A 26,882-nucleotide genomic window follows, 5' to 3' on the forward strand; every position below is an offset into this window, starting at 1 on the left:
ATCATCTATCTATCTATCTATCTATCTATCTATCTATCTATCTATCTATCTATCTATCGAGTCTAGATTGTCCTAAGTGCCAGGTCAGATTAGTATATAAGGATGTCATGGACACTTCTGGAAAGTCAGCCTGGAGCTGAACAGAAGACAGAAGTAAAAGAGTGGAGCAAAGAAGCTCCTGAAAGAGAATTCTTACCAAAGGCTCTGTGGACTCCAAAGGTGGCCAGGGGCGTGGGGGTTAAAAAGGTAATATAGGGCTGGGGAAACAGAAAACTTGATCACTGGACCTGAAGAGCCCACGGAGGGCTGGCTTTGACATTTCTCCTTAGTGTGGTGGTAAATAATGCAACAAGAAGCCATTAAGGTAAGGAACCTGTCTAGTGCAGTGGCTTCTCAGTGAAGCACCTGCGTTGAATGAATGAAGAACTAGTGCTTTGAAAGCTTTGCTAGTATCCTAACCCTAGGAAGATGGGGCCCTGGCTGCAAAGTTATGTGGGATAGGTCATTTGTTTACCCTAGATAACAAATACATAATTGGCATTGACACTGAGATCAATGGGAACTCATTCTAACTCCTCAGGAGAGGACACTAAATTGAATAAACTTGGTCCCCATTATGGGGTGCTTCAGACATGGGAAGCTGGGGCTAGATGGTGTACAGTCACCATTTAGAGTTGGTATTTAGAGGTGTTCTGCTTTGGAGCTCCCAAGTCTTTTTTTTTCTAAATTCATGTATCATGAAGACCCAGAATTAATACTGGGTCTTCTTGATACTGCTACCAGTATCAAGTGCAGTAGGATTCTGCTACATAAGGCACAGTAGACAGAGGCTGAAGACAGCTGTAGTTTTCTGTGGCTCGCACGGAATGTGAGACAGTGTAGTTTCAAGTCTAGGATGAATTGTTTTCTCACCCCTATTAAAAGTACAAGTAAACTATTATACAAAATGTTTCTATGCCCCATAGATGCACAGGGGTTCTGAGTCTAACTATATAGTAAGCAGAGGGTTAAAACTTAAAAGTCAGTTCTTATTCAACTTTTCAAAGATTATCCCGATCTTCTGGCAAAGAGAAATAAGCTCAGCTTGATTCAGCCAAATAGAGATGCCTTGGTGAGGAGAATTCTATTTATATCTGAATGAACATCCTCTGTTCTCAGAGGTGCACCAACCAACACACACACACACACACACACACAAATCAATACAGTAGTTAAAAAAACCCATGATAGTCAAAGAATCCCCCCCCCACATATCAATACAGTAGTCAAAAAACATACACACTTTCTATATTTTCTGATGTTTGAGTGCCACTAAAATAGGTTTAAAAATTATTCACACACCCTAAGACCTCATCCCCACACACAAACACACAGGCAGGCAGACACACACGCATGCACGTACATGGCTATAATGGAAAGCAATAGGTATATAGTATGTAAGACAATGTTTACTGACATAGCCAAATCTAGAGAAGTCAAGCAAAACAGACTTTTTAAAAACCCTTGGAATAAATTATCAAATTGGTCGATCCCATATTGAACCGAACTCTTCATTTCATTTTCGTAACTTTTGATTTTGCTTGGCTATGGCTGCCAAGTGTATCATTTACTTGGGGGTGCACGCAGACATAATGTACACATTGTTGTGATGATGGTGGCTAAGCGGGGGAACACACACAGCTTGGTCTGTGAACGTGCCCTGGTCCTATAAATCTTGAGGCTATTAACTGTCACGCAGGAAGCGAAACCTCTTACACTTTCCTGACCATCCAAGAGACAGCAATTACCCCAGATTATCAGACCAACAATGACATGTCGCGTAAAGAGAGTCACTGAGCCAACTCTCCATCCCAAAGACTGGCATATTCAAGTACACTTAGGACATTAATAGCAATTTACGTGCCATCACTGAGACAAAGCCACAAAGGCTTCGCTGGCAGCCTCTTATTTTGAAGCCTATTATTTGTGGGAGTTACAGGCTATAATCACAACAGAAACTTTCAAAACCCTTATCTTCTGTGACGCACCAAATCTATTTCAGAGCCGTAATTGCTATGTCACTGGAGAGTCTGCTGCTTAATGCACTCAAATGCCATTTAGTGTTTGCAGGGTCATTACAGCTAACAGAGGGGCGGGGGCGGGATATAGTGGGAAGGCAAGAGGGAAGAAGCAGGCAGACAGTGTGGAGGGACATTAGGCGCTATTGTGCCCAACGCACTTACAGTGAATGTTGCTGTCGTTAGAAGAAAATCCTGTTTGCTGTTGAAATGAGAGCAAGGGCTTGAAATAATCTACGGACTCAACAATTTCCAGGTCAGGGGCTTTACTCAGTAGGTAGATAGTCGGTAGATGCTAGCAGGTACCTACTTGTATTCTGAGGTCTGCATCTATGCATGAGATGGTTGAGCTTCTTAAATCACCCCACCCCCACCCTTAGTTAATTACAGCAATTTTTGCGGTGGAAATTGTCCAGCTGTCCTGATGGAGGAGGAATCTGCCTTGGCCTTTCTAGATGCTGCACTGTGGAAAGAGAGGGCAAACAGTCTGAGTTCAGGAGTCCAGGGAAAGTGTGACGCTTATTGATGGTCAAAGAACACGTAGGGCGGCTGATCTAGAAACTGACATAAGAAAAACAGCAAGTCTCTCAAAAAACAACGTCCTTGACCTAAGTCTAGTAAAGGCCATAATAAAAAGGGACTTTAAACATATGCAGCTCCTATTTCTTCAACTGGGCTATGAACGAGGCGAGGAGAGACTTAACTTATTTGATTTAGTATAGGTATAACTTCTATATGATAAGGTTCCTTTGGATAATTTTTAGGTTTGATCTTCCAAATACTGAGTTGATTTTTTAAATAGGTCAGAAAGACTGAAGATGCCAAGTTACCTTAGACTCTGTGTGTTCAACCCAATTTTTCTCTCAAGATCCCAAAGAGATAGTAAAAGAAATAGGCTCTCACTCTGAACCTGTCTCCTTCATTTGGAAACATAACTTTGTCCTGGAAGTGTCAGCTAAGTTCAGAACTTTATATCCCTAGAGTATGAAAGTCCTCTGAAGTTAGTGAGGGGGAAAAGGAATGAACATTTCAAGAACATACATAAGAGGTCAGTAAACATGAAAAAAAAAAATCCAACTTCACCACCAATACAAAGACAACAAATTAAAGCAAAAGAACTCACAAAATCTGAAAAACTGCCAGGCATTATTGTTGAGGATATGAGGGAAATTCTACTTATCAACTGCTAGTAGGAATACAACATAACAGACATTTCCAGAAGACAAGTTTACAATGCATTCTTACAAAGGCCTTAGACATGTTCTTATCCTTTATGCCACCATTTGTTTTTTCTAGAAATTTATCCAAGGAAATAACAGAAAACATGTGTTGTATTTTTTAAACTGGGAAGTTTACTGCTGTGTTATTAATAATACTAAAAAATTATGGACCTGCCCTGTAACATGTTCCTATGCAACTATTTAAAGTTATGTTTGAGAAGAATGTTTAATAATATGGAAACGTACTCATAACATATTTTTGGGAAAATAAGTAGGCTACGAAATGACAGGTAACTCTTGTACACCCACATAAAAACATACACACAAAGTGCTGGAAGACCGAAGTGCTGAAAGTAAGTGGTAATTTTATTCTGGGTTATTTTTTGTTTTCTCTAATTTTCGGCACTAACTATTCATTTGTAGTAAAAAAAAAAAAAGAAGAAGAAGAAAAAGAAAAAAGAATATTCGCGATTTAAACAAAGCGTATAGAGGAAAATCTATACCCCCAGTAGCTCTCTGGTGTGTGGCCAACTTTTAAAGCTTAGGGATGAGAAGAAACTGGTACCAACCAGTTGTGACCAACCAGGAAGGGGGCTGAGTGAATGGAAGAAGGCTCTGGCTTCCAGGGAGAGTGTTACCCAGTCATTTCCGAGTTCTTTTAAAAATAAACACCTATGAAAACTTTGACTGGTTTCTCTCCCTTCCCGTCAAAAATAACTTCAAACACAGAAATCCACCCAGAAAGAATGGCAGCCTGCTTAGAAAAGAGGTACCAGGACTTATCTTTTCTGCCATCATGCCCACCCAATACAAAAAGAGATTAGTCCGAGACCATAGGAGGATATCTGCTGAACAAATGAATGGGTGAAGGATGAATCCCAGATCAAATTCAAACCCCAGCGATATCACCTCCTGCACAGGGAAGATGGGTAAAGGGAAGAGGAAGGGAAGCTACAGTTATCTATCTCTCTGTGAGACATTTCTGGCATGCAGAGAGAGACAGTTGCAGGGACAAGAAGGAGGTCAAAGATGGCAAATCTAAAATAAAGAGAAAAGGCCAAAGGGTAAAAGGCCTTGCTTGATTAGCTCTCTTAGGGAGATATTTGCGAATGTCTGTGTAGGTTTCAGGCAGGCAGGCAAAAAAAGAAAAGAAAAGAAAGAAAAGAAAAAAGAAAGAAAAGAAGAAAGAAACAAAGAAAAAGGAGGGGAGAGAGGAAGAGGGGAGGGGGGAGAGGGGGGGGGGGAGGGGGGGGGGGGGGAGGGAGGAAGGAAGGAAGGAATCCAGTCTCAACAATCTGATTCCAGGTGACCACCTCTATCAAAACCAAACCAAACCAAACCAAACCAAACCAAACCAAACCAAACCTAACCAAGCCAAACCAAACCAAACCAAACCAAACCAAACCAAACCAAACCAAACCAAACCAAACCCTACAATAACATCAAACACAACCCATATCGGTAGCAACTTCATGTAGACCTGTGGTTTTCAGCATGTGGGTTGCAACCCTCTTGGGGTTCTGTATCATGAGATCTCGCACATTGGATATTTATATTGCAAATCATAAGAGTAACAAAATTACAATTCTGAAGTAGAAACAGAATAATTTCATGATTTGCGGTCACCACAACGTGAGGAACTGTATTAAAGGGTAGCAGCATTAGGAAGGCTGAGAACCACTGATCTAGCTTGATTTTAAAGAAGCATTGGTTGAATGCTAAATAACAGGCTTCAGCTGAAGTACTTTGTTTTGGACACAAGAAAAATGATTCTTTTTCAGAAATTCATGATCCAGAGAAAGGACAGATGCAGATCAGCAAAGGACTCCACTCCAATTTCAGGATGCCTTAGAGAATAACTGAGAAGCCTGAACCAAGTTCAGAAGTTGAACCCCATTACAGGCTTGTCCATCGCCACGAGGTCTAAGTAGTATTGGGCGTTTGCACCACTGAGGATCACTTCTAGAAAAGGACCACCTTACTGAGGCTAGTAAGAGAATGGCCACCTATAGCCCCAGACACCTCAGGAGAGAAACAGAAAGAGAATGCTGGGTAAGTCACCCATGAAAATTTGACAAAAATATTAAATAATGGGAACTTGTCACCTGCAGACCCATCTCGCTAGTCTTCACAACTCTTCTTGTGATGATTCTGCCACACAACTAAACTATTTAGCTTACAGTATTGGCTTTTTAAAATACACATGAATTACGTAAGTTAATGCACACAGAGTGCTTCACATCAAAACGCAAATCAGTGTTAGCAATTAATACAATTATAAGTGTCAATGTAGCCTGTTAATTTCTATCATTATTGGTTTTTAATTGTCCTTTAATTTACTATTTTATATTTCTTTATTTTTATTACTACTTAGTCTGTTGTTTTGAACCCTTGTGTCCTTGCTGATGGCGTTTATTTAACCACTTGTCCCAGCTTACTCGCTTTTATTGTCCTCCTTTAGTACTTGTGTATCTCAACTGTTTTTAACCCTCATTCTGTATCCCAAATACAGTTTCACCAGTCCCCTGCCAACTTTGTCCTGTTGTCCCTTTACAAGTGAATAGTGTATTTCTATTTCATACTTCTGTTTCTTATTGTCTCACGCTTTAAAAATTATTAACCCTTGCCATATATTTCTCCGTTAATCTTCCTTAATTTTATTCAAATAATATCATATTCATATCCCCGTGCCTTTACTCTTTCTAACTTGCCTTTGAAGTGTTATGTGCATAAGGAGGAAGGAAACTTGATGAAGGTCCTGGGCCACCAAGGTGAGGGGGGCTTTCTTACTCTTTGTCTCCAAGAAATGTCTCTTAAGTAGATGCTGTTCCAGTTTCTTCCCCGTGGACCTTTCAGCTCCTAACACCGTCATTTAACATGCAAAAGCTATTAAAATCTTCACAGGCAAAAGCCACGCCCTTCTCCCCTTCTAATGCTCTCCAGATTAGAAAAATAAGTACTGGCAACAAATCTACTCTGATATGAGAACTCCATATGCCAGACGTGAGGTTTCTTCCCTCCTGTCACAATGAACCACCCGATCTCTGTAAGGGATGCTTGGTATATGATCTCTCATCGCGTCTGGATTTCATGGGGGCCTTGGGGTAAGAAATCATCACCAAGGTAAAGGGTAGGCATATGCAGGATAGGACTGCTCTTATCATTGTCTAGCTTTAATTTTGATGATGGAATTGACGAAATGGAAGCCTTCAGAGAGGAAACCCAACTGAGGAGGGATTCAGTTCTTAAGAGTTCATTGCCATACCCTCTACGTTCCAAAATAACGTATCCCAGGGCAATTTAACAGATGTTTATAATGCAAGGACGCTGGCAACTCCCACCATTTAAGCAGTTTAAGAACTATGGGCTCAAGGGTCCATTTGGTCAAAAGTGAGACAGAGGCTTTAGAGTATGACTACTGGGTTCACACCTGGCCCTGGCACTTACATGTCAGCTGATCTTGTGTGAAATACTTAATGATTCTGTTCTCAGTTGACAGACTGTAGCAGGATCTCAATAGATAATCTGCACTAGTGCTCCTGGCATAGCTGGTGGACCCACAGCTGAGCGCTAGATCTGTAAACACACAGTGGGGTAGTGAAGCATGTCTGCTGTCCTTTTCCCCACTCGGAAGGTGCACAGAGCCTTCAAACTCGTGGGAGGTCTTTCCGGAATTCTGAGCTTATGAGGGAAGGACGGATACTTCCTGTGTCAGAGCACCATTCCCTGGCAGTGTCCCTTTGGTGGAAGCTCAGTAGAGGCCGTGATTGTTCGTTTCCTTGAGTGGGTGGATGTCAGTCTCCTGCAAGTGCTGACTGTGAGGGAAAAGTTTTTGCTTGAGTTTGGGGAGGCAAGGAAGACAGAGTGGACTTGCGACTCAAGAACCCCAGATTAAAAGGGGGAAATGACAAAAGGAGAAAGGGAAGCTTTAACATCCTACACGTGAGGGAGTCCCTCTGAAGTTTCTGTTTAAAATATTGCCTAAGCTTTTCTTATGAAAAGGGGGGTTCATAGTTCCCTTTAAAAGAAAGCATATCAGATCAAAAGCAAGGGCAAATAAATATAGAATAAATCACCCTACGGGACTCTAAATGGCTTTCCTAGCACTCCTTAGCTCCAAGACATGAGGGTGAGGTCAGCTGGGAGAGAGATAGGAGGAGAACCTTAGACTGCCTGGAAAAGTCCAGACTGCTCTGTGCACACCCATGGGCTTCGCCCTTCTCCCTCTATCTGCCCTTTTGTTTGTCTTTATAAATTGTGAAAACGAGGCAGGTGTATGGAGATACAGCACAGAAACTAAACAAGTGGACTGTACCTACCAAAATGCCAAGAATGCACACTCACAACTTGCACATTTAGTTGTAGAAAACTTGGCCTCAGAAGTAAAAATTAAACGGTATGTATAAACACCAACTCTAGTCATCTATACATGCAACAGCAACATTTACGTGAGGGAAAGTGTACAATTTTCTGCCATCACAGTGTGGAATGTTCCATGAACTGATGAAAGTTTGAAGGGTGCACCTGTGTGTGCATGAGAACATGGGTAAAGTGGCAGAATCTAGCCAGTGAGTACAATGGTTACACTGCACCACATCATGTGTGTGAGTGCACGTGTGTGTAGGTTTGTGTGCACATGCACGGGACACAAGTGGAGGGCAAGACAAACTCGGGTGTCAATTCTCAGGAGTCTTGGGCACTTACACGCTTTGAGACAGTCAGTCCTGCACTAGTCTGGGATTTTGCTACCTGGACTAGATTTGGTGGCCTGAGCACTTCCAGGGATCCACCTGCTTCTGCCTACCACCTTCTCTTGCCAGAATTATAGGCGTGTAGAACTGGGCTGGCTTCTGTGTTCTTCATGGGAACATGGGTTCTGGGGAATTGAGCCAAGGTTCTCATGTTTGCAAGGCTAACTGAGCTGTCTCCCCAGACCCTTGCACTATTAAATTCTTCCTTTTGGGAGAGGGTATATCTGTAAATGCTTAAAGAAAACTCTTGGAAAACTAAAGAATTTTGTGAAGAAACCAATATTAATTACTTCTCTTAGGGAAGTTTTAGTGTTAGGAAGGATTTAAAGACCTGATGTCCTCATGCTGACTTTCAAAAGCTTAGAAGTTACAAGGGGATCTAGTGAACTCTCAGAAACCAATTTGATAGGTCTGGTTGGGATCCAAAGTTCTTCACTGCTCACTGGCCCCCATGTGACACTGCTGAGGTGACAGCCACACTTTGCCCAGACTAACAGGGCAAGAAGGGGGCAGCAAGGCAGAGGCTGTGAGAAAGGATTGCAAAGGTCACCAGAGGGAACTGAAATAGAGCCTGCACTTTGTAGAAGCGTGGAATGGTTGAATCTTAGCCAAAAGGTTCAACATGAACATGACCTGGGCAGGCTGGAAAAATTATAATTAGGGGAATTAAGTAGCTGAAAATCACTGCAAGTAGGGACTATAATAAATGTGGGTAATTCTATATTTATATTTTAAATCTTCCTCCATATTATTTCCTTGCTTGAAGCATATTCTTATGCTAATGTATATTAACTGGCTATACATGACTAATTTTAAACAAGGGTTCTATTTATCTTAGAACAGCAAAAAGCAATATTTTCTGTAATTTTTTTAAGGGTGTTTTTTATCCTTCTTTTGTAGCATGGCCATACCTCTCACACTATTGTATGACTCTGGGTATCTCTCAAATGTCTGGTACAGCACATAGGCCTCATTGCCCAAAATAGCAGCCAGTACTTACAAGTGGCTATTTTGAAATTAGGTAAAATTAAAAACTCATTTTTTAAAACACTAGTCATACCAAGTACTTTATAGCAATGTGTTAACTTACTAAACGAGATTAAAATAGACTATTCTTACCAAGACAAAAATCCCATTGCTGTAGTCACTTGTAATAAAAGAATTCACGGCAAAGGCCAATCATATTTATAAGCAATTCATATATTTTAGTTGGTTGGACTGCATATACAAATGCCCCTTTTGACATCTAGTTCCAAGATGCCTTTAAGGTAATGTATTATATTGATTACATTAGGTGGTATAGCTCTCTGTCCAAGAACCAGATGACTAAGGCGGATAATTTCCACCCCTTTTAGCTTCTGGTGATGTTATGGATTGCCAGGGCTATGACCTATTAGTGTTTCTATTACTGATATGGGATATTAGAAGTACTCAATAAATATTTGTTGAATGAATCATTTCTTCATTTGCTTACCATACTGTAAAACTGAAGCAGATTTAGATATGAGGATTTCTAAGTATTTAGTATTTAGAGATCTGGAAAAGAATCTCCTCAGACTAAAATATAACCAGAGAAGCAGAAACTTCAAAAACTTACCCACTTTTACTTTTGTATTAGGAACAATGGGATCTTTCAAAGAAGAAGAGAAAGAGGAGGAGGGGGAGGAGGAGGAGCAGCAGCAGCAGCAACAACAACAACAGAGTAATAGTCTACCCAACACAACAACAACAACAACAACAACAGAGTAATAGTCTACCCAACACAAGCTTGTCTCCAAACATGGATTTCTTCAGGAAGCAAGAGTAATCCAGGCTTAATTTAATATGCTAAATGTTTACTGAAGTTTCTGGGGACATGGCCCTTTCAGAGCAACCACAAAAGTAACTTTCCTTTTTGAAGTTGTGGTGTTTCTTCACAGAGTAGAAGGCAGGAGCCTGGATTCCATATGAGCCTGGAATAATTTCTCAGCACCTGAGAGTGGGCCAAGCTGGACAGGGTGCCAGAAACATCCATTTCAATGAAAAGAACGTGGAGGACAACAGTCATTTCACAACCTAGAATTTTCCCAGCAATGCAATTTCTCCTTTGTGTATTTGAGCATCTCTCCTGGTGCTATATTGATTTGGGGATAGGAAAATAATCACTATTCATAAATATAATATTACAGTAGACAATGGCTTATCTAATGTTCAGCTCAACTGTCCTTTTTGGAGTTCAGGAAGTTGAATCCTCCCAAAGCTGTCCATAGTCCCATGGGCAGAACTGAGACATACACCATGCCCCTGTATACAGAGTATGGATGCAATGCTCTTGGAGTGGAAACACCACTAACCTGGCGGTCAACTAAGTTCACCGTGGATCTACAAGGAGATAAGGAGCATGCAGAAAAGGATGCTTACTGTTGCACTGAAACAACCCCAAGTATGGATGTCTGGGAGGTGGGAAGAGCACTCTTTTTAAGATATTATTGGTTGTTTTTTAGTTGATTTGCACCAGGGTTTTCTTTCTTTCTTTCTTTCTTTCTTTCTTTCTTTCTTTCTTTCTTTCTTTCTTTCTTTCTTTCTTTCTTTCTTTTTTTTTTTTTTTTTTTTTTTTTTTCGGGAGCTGGGGACCGAACCCAGGGCCTTGCACTTGCTAGGCAAGTGCTCTACCACTGAGCTAAATCCCCAACCCCCGGGTTTTGTTTTTTGATTCTTGGTTTTTGTTTTTGTTTTTTTTTAAACATGTATGTGTTTTGCTCACATGTATGTTTATGCACCTTGTGCTTGCCTGATGGCTGTAGAGGCCAGAAGAGGGGATGCCCTGGGAGTAAGAGCGTTGTAAGAAACAATTCTGGGTCCTCTGGACCAGCAGCCAACACTCTTAACCACAGAGCCATCTCTTTAGTGCCATCATCAGAGGTTTGTATGATTTCAGGACTTTTGTAACTTGACCTATATGTGACATATGTGACATACGTACTTCCCCCAAAGATGAAAAAGCACTTATGATTATTGAGTGGGCAAGAATCCAGGCCAATGAAAATGAATGAACAAGTAAGTCAGTGCATGATCCGGCCATATTTGCTTCCAGAGCATTTAAGCTGGCAGCTAGGAAAAATGATGGATGTGTAGAACATTGAAACGCTGTGACTTTTTTTGATTCATTAACAACTATGAGCTGAAAAATAAAAAGCCCTCTGTTTTTTAAAATGTCCCTCATGCAGGAGTAGACACAGTATTAACTTTTAAAGGTCTTCTAATCTAGGCAGAGTTCTGTCATGAAGAAAACTCATCAGAGTCTGCCCATGCATGTGTGGACCTCTCCATTTTTTCTCAGCCCCTTCACATGACCAGCCTGGGGCTCTGCCCTCATCCCTGGTCACAGGTCCCGAATGTCATTCACAGGCAAACTGGAAGCACATCTGGACACCATCTAGGCCTTTCAAAAGCCACATTCAAATTTAATTGATGAGAGAATTAAACTCGGTATAAGTAAAATGAATTTTTAATGATTTGCACGTGAATTTAATGATTACCCCTTCTCTCAGCCCTACAACCTCAAACATGGCAACACTATCTTAATACACACAATTGAAAGGTCTGTCAGAAGCAGCTAAGGAAAGTAAAGCCATGGTGTGTGGCTGAGCGCTGCTAAATAAACCCTGTGATATCTAAGTGCTTGGCACAGGTTTACTGAAATGTAGGATATTCTGTCCTAATGATTTCCATTTTATTTATTTATTTATTTATTTATTTATTTATTTATTTATTTATTTATTTATTTATTTGAGCAATGTCCACTTTATTCCTTCTCCACCTAACACGAGAAGAAAACCCAAACAAAACACCTGCATTACAATTTTTCAAGATAAAAGCCTCATCTCTTCTATTTTTCCATTTCTACAATTATCACACACCAAAAATTAGTGCGTTTCCCCCTGATAACTGGATGTCACTGGCGTTTTCCCCCTGATGACTGGATGTCATTGGTGTTTTTCCCCGATGACTGGATGTCACTGGCACACTGCCTCACAGAGATAAACACTAACACTCACAACTTTCACTAAAACCTTTGAGTAAGCAAATCTCCAAGTGGATTGACATTCCAGGCTGGCTGCAGCAAATTCACTCCCTCAACTCACATTTCAAAACAATTTAAAATAAATAATCTCACCCTGCAGGGTAGTGGTTCTGCTTTTTACAAATCTCTAACTCCAAAGGGAAGGATTTCTTGGAGTCAGACTTCTTCCTCCTGCACATTTGAACTCAAGATACAATCTGGGGGGGAAATGGGGTGGAGGGGTGAGGGGAGGTTACAAAGTTGATCTGGTGCCCCTTGAGCTGAGGAAATCAACGGTCACACTGTAGAATTCTCCAGTGTGAATTCTGAAAGAGACTTTTAGGGCAGTTTGCTGTGATCCAAGATTATAACTTTCCTCCTTTTGGGTTGCTTCCACGTCCCTCCCAATCACGGTATGCAGGCCCTTGCTCCACAGTGTGTGAGGAGAGGTGGGGAATCATTAGACATGGCCGCCCAACCAACAGGTGCTCTCCCGGAGAGTCCCTAAATAACAAAGGAGCTCTGAGGCTGTAACTGACAGGACCTACGGAGATGATGTTCCGTACCATCCCATACAACAGCTCACAGGCTGAGTGGAGGAGAAGATCCTTGGATTTCATACAAAATACAAGCTCCGAAAGGCTTCGAGAGCTGTTAGCTTTTGAATCGGGTCTTGTTGTGGAGCCCAGGTTCATCTTAACCTTAAAAAGTTTCCCATCTCCCTCCTATGCGTGCACTGCTATACCCTGTCTAGAAAAGTCACTCCCAAAAGAATATATTTAAGAACATTTGGGGGTTTAGAACACAGCCTATTTATGGTTAAGCGAAGCACTTAAAATAATCATGATTACTAAATACCTTAGAGCTGGTACATTAGATATGCCCATTAAAAATGTCTTGAATTTGGTAGCATCTTTTTCTTCTCCTGATTGGCATTTTCATATATATATATATATATATATATATATATATATATATATATATATATATATGCATGTGTGTGTATATATGTACACATATATATTATATACACAAATATATATGTGTGTATGTATGTATATACACATGAACATACACATATGTAGAGATAAATGATATAATGGTAATAAATGTGCTCTGTGAATTTAAGTGCTATAAGAGAAGTCCGTGTGTGAGAAAAACAAAGGATAGGATTAATAGGAAGAAAGATGCCAAGTAGGAACTGCACTCGGAGCAATAAATATGGGACAGGAGTGAGATAGTGAAGGTAGCGTAGGAATGAAGGGATGCCCATGTGGATGACAGAGAGAAGTGAATGCAGGGGTTGGAGAGACAGCTCAGAGGCATTATCTCCAGGGGCACCGGGCACTCACGTGATGCCCAGACATAGAAGGAGAGGGTTAAAGATGTAACCAAGTTAAGGTCAATGGGCTGCATGAATAGGAGCCCAGAGTTTAAAGACAGGTAGGTTGGGCCAACAAATATGGAAAATCCTGTACGTGGACTCAGAGTTCAGGCTGCTAAGGCAGGCGATCAAGACTGCTAATGATTTCTGAGCAAAGAATGGCACTGGAAGCCTTCAGTGGGGATGTGCAAGAGAGGAGACAACCGAAGACAGCAGCATGGAGTCTGTGGCAGAACCCTAGTTAATGAACTGCTTCCAGAAGCAGGACAGTGGCGGGGGTGATGAAAAGAAAGAGTCTAGTAGTTAGGCCGTCTTCAAGAATGTCTGACTGACAGAGAAATGGAATATTCTCCCTGAGTTACTGAGAATCTCTCTGTGTGGATCAAGAATTGTCTGTGGTTATGTGAAAACACAAAGTATTTAAAGACGTAGAGTTTACCATTCATGCTGGGTAACAGGAGATCTCGAGGTCTTGTATAACTCTGTGTCCATTTCAAATCCACGTCTTTGCATCAGAATAGTGCCCTATCCTACCCTCAATAGAAACACCCACCATGAAAACTGTTCATGAAGAGGAGAGAAAAAGACCAAACCAGAGAGTTATGCTTAGCCAATCCTTTTGCTAGCTGCCTCCTCGTTTTCCCGGAAGCGTGCCTGGAATTACCGAGACAGGACCACCACCGTTATGGGACCTTGCCTCTAGAACTTTGTAATCCCATTGCTCTGAGCTCGGTTCAAGGCGAGTGGTCCACACGTTACACGACTTAAAAAACAGACACCAGCTGGATAAGATATGGGTGCCGTGGAAACCCAGCCAGGAGGCAGCTGAACAGTGCCCAGAAAACGTCCTCCATCAAATGAGACACTACCCAGATCCCAGCTGGGAGTTCCACTGCTGCATTCGGCTTAGGGGTTGTTTATTTTTGCCTTTTGGCTCAGACCTTTCATTCCTGTCCTTGTCTCCTCTTGTGTCTCCTCCCTTTCTCTCTTTCTCTATCTTGGCAGTTAGAAGCCTACTCTGTGCATGCCTATGCCCTAGCTTCTAAAACCACCATCTAAAAATACACCTTGCTACAACATGCCTCGTCTCCTGTAGGTGGCCTGTTTAAGAACAGACAGCAAAGCTACGTATCACGTCGCCACTGTCCTTCAATGCACTTAGCCTGTATATTAAAGACTCAGAAATAAAGTCATCATAATTTACAGGAAAAAATTAATACACGAGTGACTCGAGTGGCATTTTTCAGCCAACACCCCCCTTTTTTTTTTTTTTTTTTTTTTTTTTTTTTTTGGTGCTGGGATTATGTAATCAGACATAATTGTCCCCACGTGTTTGTTACACTGTCTCAGAAATGATTTCCAGCACACCAGATGATGTCAGAAGGGTCAATACTGGATGTCTACCCAACCCTGACCCCATGAAGCACTGCTTACTACAGTACTGCAGTTAGGGATTAAAATAGGCCACATAAGAAACTGTCAGACCCACTTTGCACTGAGTCATAAGGACTTCCTTCAGTTTTTTTTCTTTTTTTGCATACATCTGCATTTTTTTTGTTCCCCCCTCTTCTACAGTCTTCATAGTCTTCTCTTTCATTTAATGCACAAAATCATTTCTGGAAAAGTCTAGTATCTCATAAACGCTCAGCAATACCCAGATGCGTGTGCCAGTCAGCTCCTTCCTTCACTTGGACTCTTTGAGAATGCGTGGACCACATGGAGCACTGTGCTCTCCTAAGCAGGTGGCCCAGCCAGCCAACACTAACACATGTTATCATAGCTATGATTGTTATCATAGGCACAATGTGGAGACAAGCTCCTCTCTGGACTTTCCTAGAAAATGGCACGACTGTTGAAAGTGTGTTCAACAGGACAGACTGACCTTGCCTTTCTTTGCAAAGAGAGAACGGTAGTTAAGAAATGAGCTCAGCAAGATTCTGCCTGATAACAGGAGAGAAAGAATTCTTAACTGTAAGTAGCAATAGATGTCACCCCTCAAAATTACTCCCTAGTGACTGGCTTATTTTTACCATGTCCTTACCAAGACTGTTATCACAGGTACTAGCCGAACCATGTATGAGGCTCTCAAATTATGTGAAACCTTCAATGTTAAGCAAGGGACCACAGATCCATGTCTCTGATGCTTCTACTCGGTGTTCTATTCAGACCGTTCTGATGAAGCTGTCTCTGTGAGGGCTGCATCAAAACTGTTACACATCACCTTCTCTTTGTCTTTTACGGGATAAGAATGCTTCTTCTTTACATGTATGTAGTTTACGTATGTGCTTGTGTGGGATGTGCAAGTTGGTATGTGTACAAGTGCTGGGTGTGTGTTTGTGGAGGCCAAAGGTTAAAGTTTGGTGCCTTCCTCCACTGCTGTTCACTTCCTTTCTTAAGACTGGGTCTCTCTCACTGGCTAAAGAGCTCTAGGGGTCTCCCTGTCTCTGCTTCCCCAGTGCTGGGTTTATGGATGTGTGGCCAGATGACTTTTTACATGGGCACTGTGGATACAACCTTAGACGCTCATACTCAAATAGCCTGATGGAGCCATCAGCCCTACCGTTCCATGATTTTAAAATAATTATTCTTCATCTGATGAAATAATTGTTCTTCTCTTGATTCCTTCCAGATATGCCATAATTGGGTAGGACAAGACTCAATGCAGAGGCAAAGGGGCCACCTCCCACATCCTCACAGACATTACGCTTCAATTAGAACAGACTGGGATCACATTATTAAATCACATCATATTGCCTTCCTTCCCACTCCCATTGTTAAAAAGTTATTTTAACAATACCAATAGCAATGAACAATAGCACGGTTCTCCATCAACTAACCGAAGCTCTGCTTTCTTCATCAATTCCGAGCCAATCATCCCACGAGAGTCTCCTGTGACCTCTAAAATCCTGGAAATCACCCCTGAACTGAAGAACAACCTCCTTTTCCAGGCTTCCCTCACGTCCCAGCTTGCTGTCATCGCTGCTGAGATAGCAGACGGTTGATCTGAGAAATCAAGTTGGATTGCTGTCCCGAATCTACACTTGGTTCTCCTTGTGTCTGTCTGATCGATTTCACTCTGTGCGACATAGCTTGTCGCTATGAATTTTCATGCTAGTCAGGAGCCGCCAGCGCACCCAAGAACAAGTGGAAGATGGTCCACACCCCCTCCCTGTCCCTTCAACATACTAGGCCTTGTCAATTTTTGAAAATCATCTATTGACAGATTGGAAAAATGGTGTTTTATTCTTATGGCCATAGACCTGGATGCAATGGATTTGGGCCCCTGGTTTTCTTCTCCAGGTATCCTGGTCCCAGTCTGTGGTGATATTTCCTACCACGGTTGTACTAGGTGTCACCTGTTTAGCAGCTCCTCTCAGCTGAACGCATGTGGCCGCAGGTGCCATGCAAACACTGATTGTGTGTGACAGCCTTAGACGCCAGCTGCCTGCATGAAGCCTGCCCAATCACTATGTTCTTTCGTGGGGAGGATGCTGCCGATGGCATGACCGATAAAGAAACAAGAAACTAGGTGACTGCAAAGCTAAGACAAGTCCTACTAAGTGGCATTCTGGGCCCTGTGGCTTTGAAATAATTGACAGTGATAGAATAGAAACAAAGGGTTGGGGAGCCTTGTTTGCTTACACTGATGCCCTGCGGACTGTACATCTGACTGGCTGCGAGTCCGTCACTGTATCCTCCTGTCTGGCTGATAACATGGCGAAGGGTATCCACCTAGACAGAGGAACAACAACAGAAAGGCAATTAGTCAGAGAGAGGAAGGAAAGGATGCGGCACATCATCTCCTCACAGGCTACCGATGGGTCATGCTACACAGTAAAGCAAATCATTTTGGTGATGCTCTTCCTGGGGGGGGGGAGTCCATAAGGAGGAGGCTGGGACTCCCCCCGATGCCAAAGACATTGTTACTTCTGAGTTCAGTAAAAACAGTAAAAGAAACCTGGGTTCCCCAAACTGAGGTAGATTGCACAACACTGTGTGAGGGGACAGGGACCATGGTGCTAGAGGGAATGGAGGCAGAGGACAGGTGCTTCTCCTTCCCTCACTTTCCTTCCCTACAGATTCTCCTATGCAACTTGAGACAAGGTTTTTTCCTAGACTTAGACAGCCACGTCACAGAGAGAGGAAACTGGGATAAAGACCCAGTTGTATTTATTTATTTTTAAAAACCAGTATTTCAATGATGGTAAGTCATTTAGTCACATGACCAAAGTCTGCCGGCGTCACCTCAAATTTGTTTCTAGGCAGCGCTTCCTGTGCAAGGGGCTGAGTCACCAGCCAGCTGTCTATTCTAGGCATGTACTATTTTCTGTTCCCTGTGTCAGATAGGTAGATGTGGCTCCTATCTTCCCAAGTCATTGTGACCCAGAGCATATGACTTCAACCTCTCAGATCACGCTTCATGCTGAGAGAGCAGGATGGCTTCCCGAGGTATCTGTCTTGAAGGTAAATGGTTACACTAAGAAGCACGGAGGTTTGGCACATGACTTGTTTTTTGGTTCCATATATGGTCTTATCATCAGGAACTCGAACCCACTGACCTCAAGGGTGACTAAGTATATGAGTTTAGTCAAGCTGACTTTGGTGATTTTAAAGCTTAAGGTGAAAGCAGGAGATACTAACGCATCTGCCTGACCTTGGATGACTTCTTTATGGGAGCGAATCCTGAAGATGGGAAATCAACAGACGAGAGGGAGACTTGGAAGAGATAACAGGCTGAAACTCCTTTTCCTTTGATGAATAACAGAGACGCCAGTTCCACCCGCCTCGCAGGCCTCTTTCACTTCGCTCTTTATTTGTTCCTTTCCTACCTTCCTACTGTGACTGACAAGCCAGAGCCAAAGCATGGGCACCATACCCAATGATCATGGTTGTCTTTGTTCTGGTTCGTTTTATTCTGACTTGGTTTGACTACCGCCTGTCTGCCTTTCCCTTCCTTTCTTTATCCTTCTCTGTGTCCAGACAGGAGCAGGAAGCTGAGACAACTGAAGGTTCTTCCACTCTACTGAATTCACCTGGCCGCATATTGGCTGGGTCCCTACCTGTGATTGCACGTTGGCTCCAACCTGGGCCCCTTGGTAAGAATCCCCATTGAGTGACTGCACGCTCATGAACAAATCTCCAGAGTTTGACATGTTAAAAGAACTGGAAGAACCTGGAAAGGAAAGAGTGAGGCACCTGAATCACAGAAAGGAAAAGGATCAACCCCGCAACCAACAGCCAAGAGGAGAATGACATGCAAAGCAATCCCCCAAAATCAAATGTAAGACGAAAACAGTGTCCGCAGAGCCTGGTTAGTAGCATGAAGAACAGAGCAAGCAAGAGGGTGCACACTGTTGCTGTTACATAAAGTGACCCCTCCTTCCGAGTTGTCATGAAGACGGCTTTCGGCTAGTGATTTTAAGTTGAAAGGGGGAAGCTGTAGTCTAGTGCCATCTACTTAAGATTTTTCTTTCATGCCTCTAATAGTCTAGGGTTGGCCATGAGGCCAAAAGGATGGAGAATGTGGTCGACAATATTGTTTGGCCAATGATATTTCTGTCACCACATTAGAGTATCTGGGTACCTTTTCTAGATTCCAAATATGCTTTGCTGAATCCATCTTGTGAGTGGAAGCAGCACACAGGAGGAGAGTGCATTGAGGCAGTGTCTCCTGGGGTGTATAGATACTCTCCATTCCTAGAAATACGGTAAACTTCGTTGCTCTGTGGCAAGAGCCCAGGAAATCGCCAAGATTGCGAGATTATGTGAGAATGGCCTAGCCTTTCTACCAGTTGCTGGAGCACAGAAAGATGAAGCAGAACACTGGGCCAACATTTTCAAGCATGCATGAAATGCGTCTAGGAATTTTTTTAAAAATTGGCCTCCAGAAGGAGAGGTAGCATGAGCTTTCACCAGAGATAGAAGTTCCATCTGGCTGGCCTTAGATCCATCCACAGGCTCCCATGGGATGAACCTAGCTCAAGCTTACCCTGAATCCCAGGGCTTCCGAAGCTAATCAGAGCTCTAAAATCATCGTGCAGCTCAGCGCATAGGAAGGAAAGCTCAGCGTGCAAGGTTTGGTTAAAAACATGACATTAGCCTGATAAAGGAGAGACCTCAGGGACCCAGGTCAGTTGCACTCTGTGACTTCTAACCCTGTGCTCTTTCTTGCCCTGAGATTCTTCTGACAGCCACCACCAATGGGGAGTCACCCAGCAATGAGTCAGACCTCCCGTCTGATGCTTTCTGTCTCTTCTCTCAAGACAGGGATCTGAGCTCCGCAAGAGAGCTGTCTACCCGCAGCCAAGAAGAGAAGACCTTTTCTTTTTCCCCACAGAGCAGCCACTTAATAGGCAGTGTGTTCTCTACCCTGCCATGGCACTTGATATACAACTGTCTACTGTGTCATCACATGTCAACTGCAAGAGTCATTTAGAGGAACCAGGTGTTTGTAATCTTGGCAACAACCCCAAGTTAAGAACTATCTGTATCTTCCTGTGTTCCGGGGAGTTTGCATCCTCATGCAAGAAACTCTGTAACTATATTTCTGCATAAACTGCTGCTGCCTCCAGCTCGCTGCCCATTCCTGCTTTTCCAGGCAAGGAAAGTGCTGTCTTTATGGGTGCAGAGGGGACTGAAATATCAACCAACGGACTACATCTTGTCTGCCCAGTAATTTTCTATATAATTTCTCTTGAAGGAATTAGACACACTCAATCTTAGCAAAAACAGGTCTAGGATCTCGTCATGGTCAGTTTATATGCAGGCAGTGGGATGTAGACTTTGGCCTGTAACTTCCTTCCATTACCACGACACTCTATTTTTGAAACCACCCTCCCAACTATGGAAGAAGCAACGTTTATTGCAGCTCCAACTCTCATGCTTGTGTAGCCAACCCAGACTTCGACATATGAGTTGCAGCCCCTTCAGATCTCGTTTGTAGTCACAGACACAAAGCCTAAACAATAAAGCCAATGCAATATTATGTCTTGTTCAGCGCACATCAGAACCAGAACCTACACAATGGCTGTATTCACGTCATCAGACTTCCTATGTTCCTTGGCCCCGAAGTGCTGAGTCTGAAACCTAGGTATTTTATTTCTCACCCATTCTTAGATACCAGGTACTAGTACTAGTCACACATGCTGTGTGCCTGGCTGAGGGTCAATTGGTCATCACTATTTAAACCATGCCACGAGAGAAATCCCCAAAAGGGCTACCCTCATGCCAAGAAGCATGGCACCCACAGAAGCATGCAGACATGGAGTGTGCCATCTACAAGATATATACTGCAATTGACATGGATGATTTAAAAAATATATATGTGCATAGATAAATTGTAAATATGTCTGGCTATGTAATATGTGCAGGGATAAATATGCGCATACAAATGCACTGTGTGTATAAATGCATTTGTATCAGAGCAGTAATTGCAGAAATAGTCCCTTGTGCTCTTGGCTGTGCTGTTTCAGCATTTCATGGTCTCTGTGCAGCCATGTCGTGGCTTCTGAGAATCTAGAGGCAGTGATGGAGTAGACGGAAGTGAACAGGTGCTCCTAGTACCACAATAAAGTCCACACAGGCATCAAGGTGTGTGTGTGGGGGCGGGGCGTTCTTTGCCCAGCATTGAAGGTTGGAAAGAATGGATCACTGAATGGAGAGCCTCCTGAGCACTGCATAGTTCCCAGACAGAAAGTGAATGCACTTTCTTGAAAGTGCTGTGGAATCCCCAAAGAACAGCTGCGTACTAGTAGGTTTGCCGAGACCACCCAGTCACTTTATCTGCAGGGTGCTGTGGGTAATCAGCAGTCACTGGAGGCATACTTCAAGATGTGCTTGGCAGTTGAAAGGATCTCGATTTGGCTAAGGAATGAAGGCAAGTGCCACCCAGACACTTGGGGTGTGTACAAAGTGACATCTGCACTCAATTAGACCGAGAAGAAGTAATGGATCACCCAGGAATCTAATGCATTTCCTTGGGCAAATACTGTGACTTGGAAATGTGTTAACATCCATTTTCGTAAGGCGAGTTCCTGAAGATAGTCAGTCCTTTTATTTCAAGTGATCTTTAGGAGTCTAAACTTCTCGCGAAAACCAAAACAGAACAAACAAACAAGACCCAAATATGCAATAAAATTCAACTAACTTAATAATAAAAGGTAATAATATCTAAATGGAAGCATGGCTTCCCAGTCTTGGCACTATTGATGCTTTTGGCTGGATAATTCTTGGCTGTAAGGAGCATCTCATGCCTGGTGGGATGGTTAAGTGGATCTCCATCTCCAGCCACACCACGGACACTGACAACAATGAAAACCATCTCCAGATACTCCTGAATGTCTGCTGAGGTGAATACTCACCCCTCATTGAGAACTAATGACTCACCACACAGATAGGGTATGTGCTTGCCTTAAGAAACTCAAAGTGTTTGAAAGTATGAGCTCACGGATTCTCACTGGGTATACAGGTTTTGTGAGGGAGCTACCTGGCAAATATTGCTTTAATTTCTGGAGTCTAAAAAACCCAAGTTCCCCATAGGTGAGGTAACTGGCTGATTCAGCCAGACTTCTATGTCATCTCAGGGCGGGGAAGAGGGAACAGAGGAGGACAGATTTTAGTAGATGTGAACCTAATCATGTTTCACTCTTGCTTCGAAGTAAGCACCTGCCTTGTTTGAGTCCTCAATTCATGCTTCTATAACCTTTTTCTTTTAAACTTGAGAAATTGAGAGCTCATTCTTTGGGGTCTCCCCAGTGAGCTCTAGCCAAAGGTTTTTACAATTTTGTCATTCAGGTTCTCTCATTTCCCACACCCTCAACTTCATTCCTTTCATCCTTCCTCATTATTGCATCGGGTTTGTCCACCTCTGCTGGAAGACACAATAAATCACACTGAAAGTCTCGTGATACTTGGAAACCCCTAGCACCTAGTCCTAGGTGAGGCTATGGAAAAGGGGCAAAGTCTACTGAACAAACAGGGCTGCTTAGGTGTGGGTTGCTAACCACCCGAGTGCTATTCCCTGCACAAAATCCAGGGGAGGGAAGAGGGTTTATTGGTGTATTGCCTTTCCTGTGGTAGAAATGAGCGTGTCGAGTAAGCAAAGATCCCAGGAGGATTTCTATTTCCGCACCAAGAAGATAAAACTGTCCTGGGTGCCAGAATCCTGGACTTCAAAATCTGCCCAAATACCTTTTCATAGATTAACCTTTTATTGACAATCTCTTTCCATTACCGTTTCTCCTTTGAAATTCCTTTAGAGATGGCGCACAATGGAATAAACACTCTATGTAAAAGTTCGAGCGCTTATCCTCCAATCTGTGCCATGATTTAGGCTGTTAAAAGCCAAAGAAAACCCAGAGAAGCCCATTTATAACTTTTCCAGTTAAGACATTTATCTTTAAAATTCCGTGCTGTTGCACATCTACAATAGTGTTTTCTTTGCTCTCCGTATTAGAAAGGGACCATTACAAAGGGTTCCCTGGCAAATTATTTCCAATAACTTAGGCACAACTGGAAGGCTTAGCTTGAGTTTTCCATAATAATGTACTTTGTGCTCAGAATAGTCATATGAAGTTTAAGCCACCAGAAAATTCCTTAGAAAACTGTAATCAGACTGACATTCCGTAAGAGCCAACATAATTCTTAAACACAGAGTGGGGGTTAAAATGCTTACTTTTCTCTTTTTAAGTGCTTTAGGAAAGAAAAATAGTTATGGATTTAGTAATGAAGGGAGCCCACAGGGCCTTTCTAAGGACTAGTCATAAATCATGGGAAGCCATCTGTGATGCAGATATAGCAGGGACAGGGAAAAAAAGTCATTTTGATATCTGTTTTGCATTATGATAACCTCTGCAGGACTGTTGAGTGCATTTTTGCTAATATTGACAGAATTATACTTCTTCCAAAGAGATAAGCGAGAATGTCTGCCGAGCACCACAGTTCACCTTGCGAAGCTGGGTTTGAAATCTTCAACCATCAACCAGATAGGGAAGGAGGAAACTGTGGTTATTGGACCTGTTTCGCTCGGATCAATCATACCACATCGAGGAAGAGCAACAACGGCCAACAACAACAACAACAGCAAAACCAACAGAATTTTCAAAAGCGTTCTTCAGGGCAGCCTGACCTTAACAGCTGAGGAAAATAAACTGGATCAAATTAAAGAGTCTTGTGATGCCAATGTTTGAAAAGCCAAGGGCTCTCCTCATGCCTGATTCTAATTAAACAAAAGAAGGTCATGGTGGTATAGCCCAGGGACTTGGAGACCCCGATGATAACCAATTAATGTGTGGAGAAGCTCACGGAGGGAAAGTGTGTGGTGCCCTACAGATATCCAGTTACAAAGGCAGCATATGGCATGAAGAAGCTCCTTAGTAGACAACCAGACCATGAGGTTGATGTCACCACACAAACTCCTAGAAATCAGATTCGCAACCACGTTATGAGTCAGTATGTTTGGATTTGCTAGTATATTATTGGTATCGACAGACTTAGAAGTGCACTCCACATCCCAAATAAATGCATCTTGTCCGTTATAGGGAAGGATGACGTCTTACACGAAATATATTTAATAAGGAAACGTTTGTTTTCCCCTTCTCCCCTCCAGGAGAAATATCAACATGTCTTCTGCGGCATGCCGTCATGGAGGTAATATTTCATATAGTACTGACTTACTGTGGCACCCCGGAAGTTCAGAAGTGACAGCGCAGGGCAGTTCTAAAAATGAACTTCTATGGCAGCCTAAAGTCTGAATTTAGTGGTACGATGCACGTTCACAAAAATAAAATTTAGACCCAGAGCACACGATTGAGGTTACAATATGAACACTAGAATTCGAAATATTTGGCTTAACAGCTTATAATTTTTCCTGGCAATTTACATAAGGAAAACCAATAAAAGAAACCAATAAAGAATAATATCTCTAATCAGCATCTAGGAAATATTGTAGCCTGGCCCTACAGATTGGAATTTTTGCCAATGAGATCTTTGCAGAAGAGTGAATATCCTTGCCCAGGTCCCATGCCAACACATGACCTGGACATGTTAACGATGGGGACAGCAAGATAAACGAGGATGAAAACATCATAGGAGAACCCCAGGGAACTGCCTAAGTGTTCAACTTTATCTGTGATTTTAGAGGTCTCATTAAATCCACAGTGGACCTCCATTATAAATTAAACATATGTATTACAATGCAAACTTGCAGACAGCCCCATCTTAAAAGCTTTGTCCTTTGAATATGACAAGGAAAAAAACCCAAATTGTCACTGACAGCAAATCATAATTGCAGTATAAATCAACGAATCAGAACCCATAAGCATTCAAACAAAGTCTCAAAGTAGGGAAAAACAAATATACAAATGGAGAATAATCCCCCCCAAATCAAAGAGGAAACTGACCCGCTGAGTTGGGAGTGGAGGGCGAGTTAGCTTGGCTTCCATGGGCTGACACATTGGTGGCAGTGACAGCCGTTTTGGCAGCATAAATATTGGCTTCCTCTTGAAATTTACCTATGTTCTTCTTGTACCGGATTCGCTTATTTCCAAACCAGTTTGATACCTAGAGCAGCAGGAGAGAAGATGGTAAAATCAGTTCAGCAGCCATCAGAAGACATTGCAGGGAAACAGAGGTCCATGAAGGGGTGGAGAGATGGGGCCAAAGAGGATGACCTCACCCGCTACGGAGCAAAAGTAAGATCTTAAAGAGGACCAACTGCCTACTATGGGTTTTCTAAAATTCGTGAATAAGATACTCCTATGTAAGACTTGCTCACCAATGCTAGCACTCTCGGTTTAGAATAAGTATTTTAAACTTATTTCCTAATTTATGACATTTAAATAAATGTATTAGGAAAAAAATGCTTGTTCTTTTTAAAGCAGTGCTAATGCTGACACTGTGCAATCAAAATACACAGATCTTTAAAATATCCACATAAATCTATATTGATATATGGGTGCTTCCGTGCATACATTAATTCCAGACTTTAGAAGTTAAATGGCCTTAATATGGACTCTGAGTCTTAACTCTATTGTGCTATAGGCTTTATCAATATAAATTTACTGATTATCTTGTACAAAGTTTTATCTTATATATGGAAAAAAACAAACAGATAACTAATTACTACTTTAAATTCCTGCTTTTAAATGTTAAAGCCAATGAACACAATAAACCTAATTTACTTTCTTTGGTTAATTTATTTCCTTCCTGTGGCTCAGAAAAGCTGTCTTGGCTCCAGTGGGTACTTCTTTTCCATTTATACAAAGACTCCTACCAGAAAGGAGTCAGGACATACACTGGCATTTACTCTGCAAGTCTTGCCTTGGGGAGGAATGTCTAATAACACCCTACATTCTAGATGTGATTCTGGACTACAGGGTCGTGGTTTTTATTTACTTATACAACAAGCTATGAAAACAGGTAAAGGAAGAACAAATTGACCACAGACATAACACCCCTTACATATAATCCCCACTCTACCTTTTATCAACAATGGCAGATAAAGAAAATGTAAGTTAAGAAAAAACAAAACAAAACTACACTTAGTTTTGAATTCATTCAACAAAGCTAAAACTTCAAAGGCCTAGCTAACCTTCAAAGGCCTCTGTGGCTTACACAATAGCAGAAATGCCAAGTCTTTGTTACAAAAATCAAACTGTACCAGTGCAGTATTAGTAAATAAGAGAAAAAAAAATTCAATAATAGACTGCTTTATTTGTTGGAAATGCAGAAAAACAGAGTTAACGTGGGGGAGGAGGTGTGCTTCTGAGTACAATTCAGGATGACACCACGTCTAACTGCACTTTGAAATTCAAATTTCTCTTGATCGAAGTTTCACTGCGCATATGAATCAATCATAATTATCACTGGTTATTGATTTATACATGCAACAGGGAGGGAGAGGAAAGGTAGGTATGTTTCTCAAAAGCAACTGGGGGAAAAAAAAGATGGAAATGGTGAAGGTAATTGAGGGAAACCTTCCGGGAAGAAAGGAAATGACCCAGGTCTATTTCTATTAGCTGTATATGAACAAAACAAGAAGGGGAGATGTAGGTGGGAGTGGTGTGGCAGAGAGAGTTCCTGTTTAAATGAGAAGAGACCTGATTGGGAGGGTGTTAGAGAGGTTGGGGCATTTCCTGTAGTATCTACATAGCAGTATCCTCTACCTCAGATAATTCGTAGACTCTGCGTTTCATTAATTAACACTCAACTGTCATAGACTAAAGGCCTAATATGTGTCGGGCACTAGGGATGCATACGGATGAGGTAGCATGAGTCAGACAGCACAGAAAGAATAATAGGTTTTCCGGGGACTGTTTGATTTACATCTCAAACATGTTATGTTTCAAGAGCCTATGGGCAGAGCCACGGCAAAATCCAGTGGGAAGTAAGATACATGAGTTTAGTGTTCCGGGACAAAAGCCCCATCTG

At 42.1% G+C, this 26,882-nt stretch overlaps 1 protein-coding gene across 4 annotated transcripts in view; it reads right to left on the reverse strand.

Moving 5' to 3' along the window:
- Pbx1 (PBX homeobox 1) overlaps nucleotides 1–26,882 on the reverse strand; it is a 308,344-nt gene that overhangs the window by 47,362 nt on the left and 234,100 nt on the right. For 2 of the 4 annotated variants that reach the window (XM_032915421.1, XM_032915420.1), the window contains exons 6-8: nucleotides 24,854–25,013; nucleotides 18,515–18,627; nucleotides 17,097–17,186 (exon numbers count right to left, since the gene is read on the reverse strand). In XM_032915421.1, the coding sequence (XP_032771312.1) occupies nucleotides 17,097–17,186; nucleotides 18,515–18,627; nucleotides 24,854–25,013 (363 nt within the window). The remainder of the gene's footprint in view (nucleotides 1–17,096; nucleotides 17,187–18,514; nucleotides 18,628–24,853; nucleotides 25,014–26,882) is intronic. The other 2 variants (XM_032915423.1, XM_032915422.1) reach the window with 1 other exon arrangement.

This window comes from Rattus rattus, chromosome 10 (genome assembly GCF_011064425.1).
Source record: "Rattus rattus isolate New Zealand chromosome 10, Rrattus_CSIRO_v1, whole genome shotgun sequence".
In the NCBI taxonomy this organism is placed as follows: domain Eukaryota; kingdom Metazoa; phylum Chordata; class Mammalia; order Rodentia; family Muridae; genus Rattus; species Rattus rattus.